We start from the raw sequence: 13,277 nt of genomic DNA on the forward strand, positions 1-13,277 counted from the left end.
GTTCATGTTCCAACAGAGACAAACAGACACTGTAAGGAATTTGTGATGCTTAAAAAACAAACTCCCTGAAAGGAAAATCCCTCACCCAGGTCTATTTTCATGTTGGTGACATGACATGGTTTAAAAGGTGCATTCCTGAGAGGCTGTAAAGACAGGAAGAGGTTCACTGCTCCATGAGGCAGTAGTTCAACATGTCCGAATAATGTTCCTGAGTGTAACATTGCATAGATTGTTGCTCTATTTTAATTGAATTAAGTGTTGAGTTGATTTGCAAATTGCCATATCCTGTTTTATTCAGATTTTTTTTCTTAGAGCCACGTTTTTTTTAAATTCTTTATGGACTTGGCATTGTAATTGTTTGAATTGAATAAAATTGAGTTTCTTTTCAATCACGACATCAGAGGTTGTAAAAATTTTTGATTTGAGGAATGATCTCTCCTAAATCTGATACAGGAGATAAGAAGTACAGCTGTCAAGAGTGTGAAGCTGCTTTCTCTCGCTCTGATCACCTGAAGATCCACCTGAAGACACACAGGTTCAGCTTTTTCTGCTCGTGGTATTTCAACATGAAATGCTGCTGTTCTATTTCTGAGTGTAATTCCTGTTTGATTTCTCATCTGCAGCTCCAGCAAACCTTTTAAGTGCAGTGTATGTAAGCGTGGTTTCTCCTCTACTTCATCTCTGCAGAGCCACATGCAGGTGAACACAAGACACATTTACAAATGTTATCAAAGTGTTGTTTATTCTGTTGCTCCTGCGTTTGCTATTTCCTGTTTTACCCACCAAAATTCTCTAATCAATAATCATCATTAGACAGAAGTACAACAGCATCTTTTCCTTTCTGTGTAAGAGAGTATGAATTAAGCACTACTGAAGCAGGAGTCTTTCAGCCCCTGAGTGGAATCTGTCAGAGTCTGTATTTATAAATCTCATCTGCTCCCGGAACGTTGCAGGCTCACCGCAAGAATCGAGAGCACCTCGCTCTGAGGAGTGAGAGGGATGGTGGAAAGAAGGGATCAGGAGGAGATGGTGACCTGGAGCAGGACCTGTATATGTGTGATTACTGCGAGGAGACATTCAGCCTCACAGATGAGCTGGAGAAACACGTCCTGACCAGACACCCCCAGCTGTCTGACCGAGCCGACTTGCAGTGCATCCATTGTCCTGAGATTTTCCTTGATGAGCCTTCTCTCCTCACGCATATTGAAACACAGCATGCCAACCGCAAGCACAAGTATTGCATACTTTTGCTTTTTAAGTTTTCAAACGCTTGATTTAGAGAGAAATCCTGGATTTGAAACTTTCTCCTTTGTCCCCTAGATGTCCTGTGTGCTCAGAACAGTTCCCGTCTGTGGAGGATGTCTACTGCCACCTAGACAGCCATCGCCAGCCCGACTCCTCCATTCACAGCGCAGCAAGTCCTGACCCTGCACTCGGCAGCGTGGCCTCAATGAGCTCAGCCACTCCAGACTCTAGTGCTAGCCTTGAGAGAGGCTCCACACCGGACTCCACTCTGAAGCCCAGCCAAGGCAGTGAAAGAGGCCGCAGGAGAGGCACCGACACCGGGGACGACATGGGGATCAGCCTGGTGCATCAAGGTGGAGGTGAGCTGCTAAAGTCATATGTTAAATGTGGAGCCAGGATCGATGCTATGCTTGGAGCTTGTGTATTTTAATGAAGCCGTTTTTCTGTCGACCTCTACAGGTGGAGGAGGAAGCTGGGGTAAAGTGACATACTCCTGCCCGTACTGTTCCAAAAGAGACTTCCACAGCCTGGCTGTGCTGGAGATCCATTTGAAAACCATCCATGCAGACAAACCACAGCAGAGCCATACATGTCACGTCTGCTTGGAAACACTGCCCACGCTCTACAACCTCAACGAACATGTGCGTAAAGCTCACCGTGGCAGTGGAGGAAGCCTAGGAACAGCCCCAGCAACTTTTCCCCTCCTGCAGTTTACTAATGTCACAGCGTTTCACTGTAACTACTGCCCGGACATGTTTGGAGACATCAACTCTCTCCAAGAACATATCAGGGTGTCACATTGTCTGCCTGGTGGGATCGTGGCAGGATCCACTACATTAGGTGTGTTCATGAAAGAAATATTTTTCAGACAAGAGATTAATCTGACATACACTATTAATTCAAATGCATCATTAATTAAGAACACTATTGTTTTAGTGCTGATGAGAACTAAAATAATGTTTTTTTGGAAGTAGTTTTCCCAGTTTAGTGTAATGTAATGATGAAACCCAACAAAGTAACCAAATTTACTCTTCCTAGAGGGGAATCATGCCTTCTTCTGCAACCAGTGCTCCATGGGATTCCTGACAGAGTCTTCATTGACCGAGCACATCCAGCAGACACACTGCACCTCAGCCACAGGAGGCGGAGCTTCATCCGGAGGAGCCGTGGCCAAACTGGAGTCCCCTGTACTGCAGTCTGCATCGCAATCCTTCATGGAGGTCAGAATCTAGAAACACTTTTTTTTCCATGACCACCTTTTAATCAAGCTTCTCAGTTTTTGGTTAATGAAAAAGGAACAAATTCATCAAATTGGACAGTTGTCCATATCTTTTATTGTCTTAAACATTTATTTAATTCAGATGTGACATGATTTTAAATTGAATCTGTGTTTTTAATGTTTTCAGTCTCTGAATATGTAACATTTTTTTATAGGTTGATTATATCTGGTAATGCCCCCCCCCCAAAAAAAAATGCTACTGTTTTTTATGATCGATCTTATTATGCAAGATCAAAAAATGGTATTTGTACAAGGACTTTTACACTGCAAAAAACTGAAACCTTACAATTTTTTTTTGCCTCATTTCAAGTAAAAATATCTTATTGCACTCAATACGAGCCACATTCAACTTATCAGTCCAAAAAAAAAGTCTTGTTTCAAGTAATTTAAAGACCAAAATGAGGTCTGAATTGCTTGTAACTGGAAAAAAAATCTGGCACTGGAACAAAAAAAAATTGCTAGAAAATTTGCTTGAATTTAGAATAATTTCTTAATAGTACTAACTTTTTTCTTGTTCCACTGGCAGATTTTTTTTGTACTTGTTAGAAGCGTTCCAGACCTCATTTTTGTCTTTAACTTGAAACAAGACAGTTTTCTGGACTGGTTAGGTGAATGTGGCTCAGATTAAGTCTAAAAAGACATTTTTAACTGAAAATAAGACAAAATCACGTGCTAAGTTCTCAGTTTTTTCCAGTGTACAGATTAAAGGCTGATTGTCCATTCACAGGTGTATTCCTGTCCCTACTGCACCAACTCTCCTATCTTCGGCTCACTCCTCAAGCTCACCAAACACATCAAGGAGAACCACAAGAACATCCCATTGGCCAACAACAAACGTCAGGCAAAGGTTGCAGACCTCAGCCCTGCTTCCTCCGATGTCGAGATCTCCTCACCCAAGCGCCACAGATTAGGAGGGGACTCCACCCCCTCTATGGGGAGCAACGGAGACTACCCTTGCAACCAGTGCGACCTGCGGTTTTCCAGCTTTGAGGGCTTCCAGGCCCACCTGAAATCCCACCTGGAGATGCTGCTGAGGCGCCAGTCTTGCCCCCAGTGCAACAAGGAGGACTTTGAATCCCAGGAGGCATTGCTTCAACACCTGACTGTGCACTACACCACCACATCCACCCAGTATGTGTGTGAGAGCTGCGATAAGCAGTTCTCCTCAGTCGACGACCTGCAGAAACACCTGTTGGACATGCACACATTCGTCCTGTACCACTGCACGCTCTGCCAGGAGGTCTTTGACTCCAAGGTGTCCATACAGGTGAATACATTTATGTTTACACCCCTTTACTGTTTTTAGCTACAAAAATAATTAACAAATAAAAGAATGTCAGCCTACGTCTTTCATCACTTCTTTTCTTCCACCTTCTCACCTACAGGTGCATTTGGCAGTAAAACACAGCAATGAGAAGAAGCTGTTTCGGTGCACAGCGTGTGCCTGGGACTTCAAGAAGGAGGTGGATCTTCAGCTCCATGTTAAGCATAGTCATCTGGGCCAGAGGTCAGGCCTCCCAGGAGGGCTCGGAGCAGGTATATTCTGACTTTCATATCGCCATGAGCTACAATTCTTGAAGATAGTAGACCTGACTGTATCTCAAACGTTGATAAAAAAATAAAATAAATTTGACAGTAGGCAATTTAAATCCAGGCAGAAAACAGAAATATTACAGTCTAACAAATGAGGAAGAGTAAATGTGAGAGCATTCCTCTGAATAAAAACTTCACATCCTAACCTCACATCTCTCCAGGACTCAAGCCCCGGAAGTGCATCTTTTGTGGAGAGACGTTTGGGACAGAGGTGGAGCTCCAATGCCACATCACCACGCACAGCAAGAAGTTCACATGTCGCTTCTGCGGCAAAGCTTTCCAAGCGATCTCACTGCTGGAGAGACACCTGAGGGAGAAGCACTGCATCTTTGACGGGGGCAACATCACGGGCAACGGAGGTGGAACAGGGAGCAGTGGTAGTCAGAACGGGACGCCCAATGGTCTAGCCTCATCCTCTAAGCGAGGAGGAAGCGGTGGCAATGGCGGTGTGGGAGGACCTGAAAGGGCAACAGTGGCAGCAGCTGAACAGGCTGACCTGCAGAACATGCTGCTGAAAAGCGGAGTAGTTGGAGGAGCCAACCAGGGAGGGGACGCAGCCAACAGCCACGAGGCAAGCGGAGGTGAGGAGGAGCTGGACAATTCAGAGCCTATGTATGCCTGTGATATCTGCGGTGCAGCTTACACCATGGAGTCTCTGCTGCAAAACCATCGGCTGCGAGACCACAACATCCGACCAGGAGAGGACGATGCTGGTAAAAATTCACTCATCATCTATTTCAAAATAATCTTTGTACTGCACAATTCAAATATCTCTTTTTTTAAAGACATAACAATGGGGATAAACCTATTTTTCTACAGGGTCTCGAAAGAAGAAGGCAGACTTCATTAAGGGTAACCACAAGTGCAACGTGTGCTCCAGAACATTCTTCTCTGAGAGTGGCCTTCGTGAGCATGCTCAGACGCATCGCGGCCCTGCCAAACACTACATGTGTCCGATATGTGGCGAGCGTTTCCCCTCTCTGCTAACCCTCACTGAACACAAGGTACTGCTACGTCTGCTGCTATCTGAGTGTGTTTCAACATTTAATTTGTGCAGGGAACAAAGTGAGAGCGTACCCTCACAGGTATAACAACACAGCCGTCATGTTTTTGTTTTTCTCTTGTGTTACTTTTAAGTTGCTTTCTGTCTGTGTACCTGTCTTTTGATCCTGAAACTTCTTAAGCTGCTTTGAATGTTAAATTGTCCTTAGAGAGGCAATTTGTGCAGCTCTGCACATGAAAATGTTGCATATTCACAAAAACGTAACTGCAGACAGTTATTCCAACAACATTATCTGTATGTTTATTTTTAGAAAGACTAACAGCTGGAGCTTTGAGCCAAAGTCTCGCTCTTTTGTAAAATATTATTTGACTTTAAAAAAAAAAAAAAAAAAAAACATCTGGGTTTGTGGTGTTGTTTATTCCAAAACCAAAGTGAAGAAGAATTATTCTTTGGTTCAGTAAATGATACTTTGCTTATGAAAATGAAATGGTTTCAACATCTTTCAACTTTGTATTTTTCTATGTTAACACATTTTTTGTGTATTCCATCTCTGCAGGTGACCCACAGTAAGAGCCTGGACACGGGAACCTGTCGGATCTGTAAGATGCCACTTCAGAGTGAGGAGGAGTTTATAGAGCACTGCCAAATGCACCCTGACCTCCGCAACTCCCTCACCGGCTTCCGCTGCGTGGTCTGCATGCAGACAGTCACCTCTACCCTGGAGCTGAAGATCCACGGCACCTTCCACATGCAGAAGCTCTCCTCTGGCTCTGGACTTGGAGGAGCAGGAGGAGCTGGAGGGAATGGAGTAGGAGGAGGAGGAGGGGGTAATGGCTCAGCTTCATCGTCCCCTAATGGGCAGCTGCAGCAGCATAAGCTGTATAAATGCGCTTTCTGCCTAAAGGAGTTCAAGAACAAAGGGGAGCTGGTGAAGTTGGATGTGAACGGCTTGCCTTATGGCCTCTGTGCTGGCTGCATGAGCAGGTAGGGGGCTGTTTTATGAACCGGGATCATTACTGAGTGTGCACAAGTCGACATACAATTCACAAGGTCCTCATGAATGTAAATAGGTGCTTCTACCTCAACAATGTTGCCATGATTGTTACAGAAACCTATATGTTCCTTTTACACAGGAAACACTCCTGTATAAGTGGTTAGAAGCTCTTTAACTCTGTGTGGGTGCTAATCTTTGGTAGCAAATAAAATCCTTTATAGAAACAGAAAGTGTTGCACACAGTATGCTCCACTTTGTTCATTGGATACTGTGCAAGGCAAGTTTATTTATATAGCACATTTCAGCATGGCAATTCAAAGTGCTTTACAGACAGAACAAATTAAATTCAATTAAAAAGCAGATTAAAATTAAAAAGATACAATAAAACAATAAGATTCAAAGAAAAAAAAAATCAAATAGATTTTAGAACAGATTTGTAAAAACAGATTTTAAGATAAGAGGATATTAAAATGAATTGTTAAAATGCTCTAATAAAAGGCAGCTGTAAAAAGGTGGGTCTTCAACCTGGATTTAAACGAGCTCTGAGTTTCAGCAGAACTGATAACCTGTGCAGGAACTTAAATGGCTCTTACAGTGTGTATGGGAACACAGGCTCTGGTAAAGCTGTAGAAACATGGGATGCTATGAATAAGACTCACAGACTGATGTGTGTTTTTAGCTGGACACAGTGTTTCTTTCAACAATTCTGACTAATGAGAACGAAATGCTTCATCAAATCAGGGGCACAAACGGCCAGAGCCCCATCCAGGGAGCTGTCACGCCGGGGGACACGCAGGGAGAGAAGGCGATGGCGGGGCTGAGGTGTCCAGAGTGTGGGGTGAAGTTTGAAAGCCTGGAGGATCTGGAGAGCCACGTTCAGACGGATCACCCTGAGGTCAGCCCTGAAACCAGCACAGCAGGAAAGAAGGCCGAGGCTTCACCTGCACCGAAGGTGAGACGGAACAGACTGAGATATGACCGAGAGGTTAACACTTCTCTTAGAGTTGGTTTGGTTTCTACTCCTTTGGCATCGCTCTCAGATAAAAGTGAGGAGGAAGTTTGGAAACCCAAATCAGTTTGGAAAGTGTGAAACTAGCATCAAGAATAAGATTTGCATCTTTACATTTACCTTTATTTCATGTTGACAAATGATTATGAGGGTGTGGTGAGGTAAAATAAAACCTCACACAACACGTCCACTCTCTCTGTCAACACATTTAAATATGGAGAGCAGCACTGAGCAGGTAGGGACGTTTTTAAGAGTGAAGGAAAGTCAAAAATCCTGCTGAAGTGTATGTTTTCATGAGTTGTGTGTGCGAAGTGTGTGTTCTGCTGCCTTTGTGTCTGTAGCTTGCAGACGCGTGCTCGTGTGTATGTTGGTGTGTGTCAGCTGAGCCCCACTGGGTCCTGCGGCTGGGGCGTGCTGAGGCATTGTGGGAGCTGTTCGCTCTACTTGATATTGACAGTCAGCCTCCCCGGGACTTGCGGCATGTCTGTCTATGTGTGTGAGAGTGTGTACTGGCAAGTGAGCGTGTCTGCGTGTGAGTGTGTGTATGAGTTCCTAGGGACCCTCTCTGTCTTACCTGCACCTTTGTTTCTGCTTAGTCTAACAGCACAAAGCAGACAAAGTAGGATTTCTGTGTGTGTGTGTGTGTGTGTGTGTGTGTGTGTGTGTGTGTACTCAGTCTAGCAGGCTGGAGCAGCAGAGAGATAGTGGAAGTGGGGCCTTTGTGTATTTTGTATGTGTTTGTGCATGAGTGATCGCTGTGTGCCATGAATGGATAAGCAGAGCCTCCTCTCCTCTTCTCCTTCTCTCTGTTTCTGTGTCTCTTATTGTCCTCTTTTCCTCCTCTATCCTTTCTTCTCTTTTGTTTCATCACCTCTTCTCTTAATCTTTTTCCTGTTCATTCCCCCCCTTATTAATTTCTGAATTGCTCTCTGATTCTGCAGAGGTTTTGCATGTCTGTTTGTGTGAATGTGTTCCTCAGACTTTGACTTTTTTGCTTGATGAGTAACTTGATTAGGGTTTAAATTTTTTTCTCATACATTTCCTTATACCATGTTTCTCTACTTGAGCAATAATTCCTTTTCATTGTTTGATTTTTGAGGATAAATGTCATTTTATTCACAGGTCCTTTAACAATGATAAAAACTTGATTGTACGACTTCTTTAAGTTTGTTCTCTTTTTTGGGGGGGAGTTAAATAAAGAGATTTTAAAATTTTTAATCCAGCAGAATAATGACCTCTGTGATTCTTTTATCTTACAGAAGAAGACGTATCAGTGTATCAAATGCCAAATGACGTTCGAGACGGAGAGGGAGATCCAGATACATGTTGCCAATCACATGATCGGTGAGTGAGATGCAACTCTTTTTCTGTGTTTTACTTCAAACTGTGTGAGTGTGTGTGTGTGAGATTTGCTGTACTCTGGTTTAGTGGAGCATCTTCTGCAACCTTTAGCGTGCATATGATTTTTTTTTTACTCTTGAGCAACACAAACTGACACACCTACACACCAGTACACACAGCAAAACGTTCAATGACACAATCCTTTAACGTCTGTGCTGGTAGTTGGGCCTTCACCTCTGACGTCTGCAGCTCATAGAGTTTTATATGACATAATTTCACTCTGTGTAAAACAGGTGACACCTGACTTTTTACCAGTTAATGTCACAGTTGTAAACTGGATGAGAGCGACGTGTTGCTCTGTTGCTGATAATAATGAGATATTTAAGCTGTCCTCACATGTGTTTACAGCGGCTAAACAGCACGCTCATCAGGCACCAGGGAACAAATACACTTTCCTTGTACATTTTAAATTTGTTTGCGTAACAACAACAAGAGGTACATTTTGAAGTTATACTTTGGGAAAAAGAAGTATCAGACCCCATGTTACATTCTCCTGAAGCAACCACATACATGAACATACACAAAAACTGCACAGCAACACCTTATTCTGAGGTATACTGAGATGTTGCTCCACATACTGGTCACTTTTTGAGCAGACACTAATGCATCAAACAGAATAAGCAGAAAGCCACCACAGTGTGATTTGCTTCAAAATGTTACTCCCATTATCTCTGGCTAAATGCTGGGAACAGATTGTGTTAAAGTGCTGCTCAGAGGATCCACTTTAAGTGTTATGTTCAGGTCTGAGTGAGTGTGTGTGTGTGTAACCAAAAACTTGTGTTTGGACTAAAAGCTACCTCTGTAGTTTGGACTCTGTTCTTTTATGAGCTCCCCCTGCGACACTTTTCTCTGCTCGCTTCTAATTTGCTGCCTTAGCATCTCTGTCGTCATGGAGATTAACGAGGTGGACCTGTGAGTTGTTCTGGGAAACAAATGCTCGCCACCCCCCACCTTCTGCCCCGCGCCAGACCTGACAGGCAATCCCAAAGTCACTGCTGCGCTCCTATGTGAGAGTGTGTGTGTGTGTTTGCTGTTATGAAACTATGGTAAAGATAGTGTGTGTGTGTGTGTGCGCTCTCTGAATTGCCCAGTAATGCCTGGAGACATTGGAAGACAAAGCTATAACAGAAGTACAGGTGGAGTAACTTACCTACCTCCCCTGTAGACCATGCACACACTTGCACAAACAACACACACACACACATACACACCTTGTCTCTCACACACAATCAAAGATGCACAAACACTCCCACACATGCAAAAATGAAAGAACACCCACCATGTTAAGCTCTGACCATCTTCTACCTACTGTTTCTCCCAGTCTGCCTTTTTTTCACTCTCCACTGAAATGCTCCCTTCATTCTCTCTGTTCAGTCCTCTTCTCTCCTCGAGTGCCTGCGATCCTCCTCTTTCTCTGCCTCCATCCCTCTTTGATCTCTTTCCACTTCTCCTGTCTCACCTCTGTTTCTTCACCCTGAGAGTCCTGCTGGTCTCTGTCATCCATCCCTTTGTAACTGTTTCTCCTTCTTCTCTGACACAAATCTCATCCTTCCCTACCTCTCTCTTGTTCTCTTTTCTTCCTTTTCCTGGATCCACCATGCCCCACACTCTCAGTCAGTCACACAGACTCACTCACACATACATTCACTCCCACACGGTGGTGGCAGTTTGGCAGTTAATTAACATACTAATTGTGTAAAAACCTTACACGGATTAATTATGAATTTGAGGCAGATTATTCTTAAAAGCTTTCCCTCCTCTTTTTATGACATTTCCTTCATCGCTATCCTCTCCACCTCAAGACAAAGGAAGTTTATACAACACTAACGGCCCTGTTACAGTACCGTGGTTAAAAAAGAATAAGTCTTCTCCTTCACTGTTTGTTCTTCTCCGGCTTGATGCTGGCCCTCTTTGAAAATATGATTGGTATCAGGTCAAAGTGCACCAAAAAAGAAACCACAGCGCTGCTTTCACTCAGTGTTTTGGTTTGTTTTATCTTGGCACAGCAGCCCTCATACATGGAATACGGATATCTCTGATAGGGTTATGGTAGATGGATGGAGGTCTGGTTGGTTTGGTGTTGATTTGGAAAGGTCAAAGAAACAAAAATTAAAAGTTGAGATATAGTGAAAAGATGAAGATTGAATGTATAACATGAAGTAAAGCCTTAACAGAGCGCAGTACAGGAGGGATACAGCGCTGTTTGAGGACATTATCTCATATTCTGAAAGCAGAAAAACCTAATTATGGACTGTGCTGATTCATGCAGAATGATTCACCTTGTTTAAGTCACCACCAGTGGACATATTTAATGAAATGTGAGTTAAAACAGCTTACAGCTAATATGATAAATAATAATTACATTTGCTCATTTTTAAGAAAGCTACAGATATCTGATACTACTGATGCTGCTAAACAGACTGTTCAAATGTTATCATTTCCAAAACAAGTAAGTCAGGCCCACTTCATTATTCAGTGTTAATTATTAAGTGTTAATTTTAATTGTGTTAATTTAAGTGATTAAGTACCTTTAATAATCAGGATAATGTAGATTTCACAGTTTTCTCACAAACAATGTAACCCTCCTCTTTTACATTATATTTAGGTTGAAGGGCTAAAGAGTGACATTTTTCTTTGAATGCATTTATCTGGTAAGATTTGTTTTTGCAGTAGGGACAGTTGTGCAGATGATCTGTGCTCATGCTGATGCACATTAACAGGTTTCTCCACATGCTCAGGCTGTGGGTTTGATTTTAACATGAAGGTCACACATTCAGTATCAGGTACTGGATGTAAAGAGGACAAGAGTTCCCTTTCTACCCTCCTCTGATTGTTGTTTATGTTTTTATTTTTTACAGAATGCGACTGTTTGTCAGGTGCACATGCACATATTTAATCCATCCACCACTGGAAGGAGTGCTTGTGTCACTTTTGATGTGGCAGTGAGACAGGCTTTGATTACATCTAGCTTCTTCTTCTTCTGTCTGTGTGACACAGGGCTGTTAGCATGACAAAACAAACATTAAGTGACACTAAATATTAACAAGTCCTCCTTCAGCTTTCTGTCTTCTTGTACTATTTGTGACTTTTTTCTAACACAGACCTGTAACCATTGTGTCAACTGTCTGGCAGGTTGTGGGAGCAGAGAGGAGACCATTTCCTATTGGCTATTTTAGTCCAGTAATATGATTGTCACATCGCTCCATGGGTAATACATGGTGCACCCCATGGTCCTGTTAATTACGCTGTCAGAGAGAGAAAGAGAGGCAACATTTAGGCAGATAGAGAAGAGAGGGTCAAAGTGAGAAGTCTGAAGAGTGAGAATCAGCGCAAGTATGACAGCTCCACCTGTACACAAACACACACTGACGACAGCTTGATATTTTCCTCAAAGCGTTTCCATAAGAGCGGTTACATAAAGCACATTTATGTACTCAGCAGCTCAAAACAATTTCTTATGTATGCTTTATCTCAGCTTTACTCTTTTTGACTCATAGCTCAAATGAAATGAAACCTTATGATATACACGTTCTTTGTTTTCCAACTTGCTTACAAATATTGGTCAGTAAGGTTGAGTGTTTTTATGGTAAAGACAGAGAGTACACTCATTCAAAGGGTAACACAATCAAGGATACTATAAACAGAAGTGTCTCAGGCCCAGTTTCTGCTTCACTGTCATGCTATAGTCATACTGTGTGTGTTCCTGCCAGCTTAGGCTTTCACACAGTACACAAGTTAATTAAAACACCATGTGGTCGATGCCTTGCTCTGGAGCCAGAGGAGGAGACAGTGAGAACACAAGATTGGAGGGAAAAGATGAATTGTACAAACACCTTCAAGAAGCTGGAGAAAGTGAAAAGTCAGTCACTTTTGTTTGGATCATCATGAAGACAGAGTAACATGACCCGGTCCTGAAGCTGTGATGTAATATCTTATCTGTTGATGGTAAAGATACAGAATGTAACTTGTGAGTTCATGATGTGGGAGGAGCTGATTGGCTTACCAGGATTGTATCCCCACCCTGTACAAAGTAATAAACTCTTTGTATTTGATAAATTGATAAAACAAGAGATTCTAAAAACTTCAAGATGCTTTACAAAATTTTAATAAAACCAAATTACCATGGATGAAAAAAGCACGTGTTATGAAACAAAACAAACCACTCAGAGGAACATCTCTAAGTGGGTTAAATCACAATGACTGGGTGTAAAAAGGGTGTTCCAGAGAGGCTGGCAGAAACTGTTTTTTTGTGGATAATGTGCTCTAAGTGTGTGGGCAGGGGGTGTATCCCACCTGTGTGAGTGTGTTTGTGTAATCACGGAGCTGTGTGTGATCAGTGTCTCTAGCTCCTCTTTCTGCTTATCAGATGGAGATAGGGAGACGGGGAGAGGGGAGGGCTGGAGGAAGTGGAGATGAGAAGAAAATGTAGAAAGCATTCGTTTGTGTTTTTGGCTGGGCACGCTGGGGGGTGGGACTACATGGAAGGAGAAGGTAGGAGGAGGTTTATCAGCGGGGTAGAGAAGACAGAAAAAGAGAGAAGGATGCAGAGCTGGAGGTGGCAGAGGGCGGCACTGAAGAAGCAGGCTGACACTAAGCGTTGGGGTTTATCTCTGCATGTGGTCAGAGTCGCTTATTTTGAAAATAAACCAGAACCACATTCATACTTTTATACCTCCAGTGTCAGTATAAATATCAGCACTTTTGTCACCTCTGCCAGTCATATTTATAGTTTTTACTCTTAGATACCCACTCT

The 13,277-nt window shown here is 42.9% G+C and overlaps 1 protein-coding gene across 2 annotated transcripts in view; it reads left to right on the forward strand.

Moving 5' to 3' along the window:
• The window catches only part of znf423 (zinc finger protein 423), a 170,543-nt gene that overhangs the window by 87,841 nt on the left and 69,425 nt on the right, over positions 1 to 13,277 (forward strand). For both annotated transcript variants that reach the window (XM_074677441.1, XM_074677442.1), the window contains exons 6-18: positions 454 to 535; positions 624 to 699; positions 954 to 1,234; positions 1,321 to 1,604; positions 1,705 to 2,085; positions 2,284 to 2,465; positions 3,252 to 3,791; positions 3,910 to 4,060; positions 4,279 to 4,830; positions 4,937 to 5,121; positions 5,677 to 6,104; positions 6,856 to 7,066; positions 8,383 to 8,467. In XM_074677441.1, coding sequence (XP_074533542.1) covers positions 454 to 535; positions 624 to 699; positions 954 to 1,234; positions 1,321 to 1,604; positions 1,705 to 2,085; positions 2,284 to 2,465; positions 3,252 to 3,791; positions 3,910 to 4,060; positions 4,279 to 4,830; positions 4,937 to 5,121; positions 5,677 to 6,104; positions 6,856 to 7,066; positions 8,383 to 8,467 — 3,438 coding nt within the window. The remainder of the gene's footprint in view (positions 1 to 453; positions 536 to 623; positions 700 to 953; positions 1,235 to 1,320; positions 1,605 to 1,704; positions 2,086 to 2,283; positions 2,466 to 3,251; positions 3,792 to 3,909; positions 4,061 to 4,278; positions 4,831 to 4,936; positions 5,122 to 5,676; positions 6,105 to 6,855; positions 7,067 to 8,382; positions 8,468 to 13,277) is intronic.

This window comes from Halichoeres trimaculatus, unplaced genomic scaffold (genome assembly GCF_033239565.1).
Source record: "Halichoeres trimaculatus isolate MK-OKI-2021-1 unplaced genomic scaffold, fHalTri1.1 fHalTri1_scaffold_10, whole genome shotgun sequence".
NCBI lineage: Eukaryota > Metazoa > Chordata > Actinopteri > Labriformes > Labridae > Halichoeres > Halichoeres trimaculatus.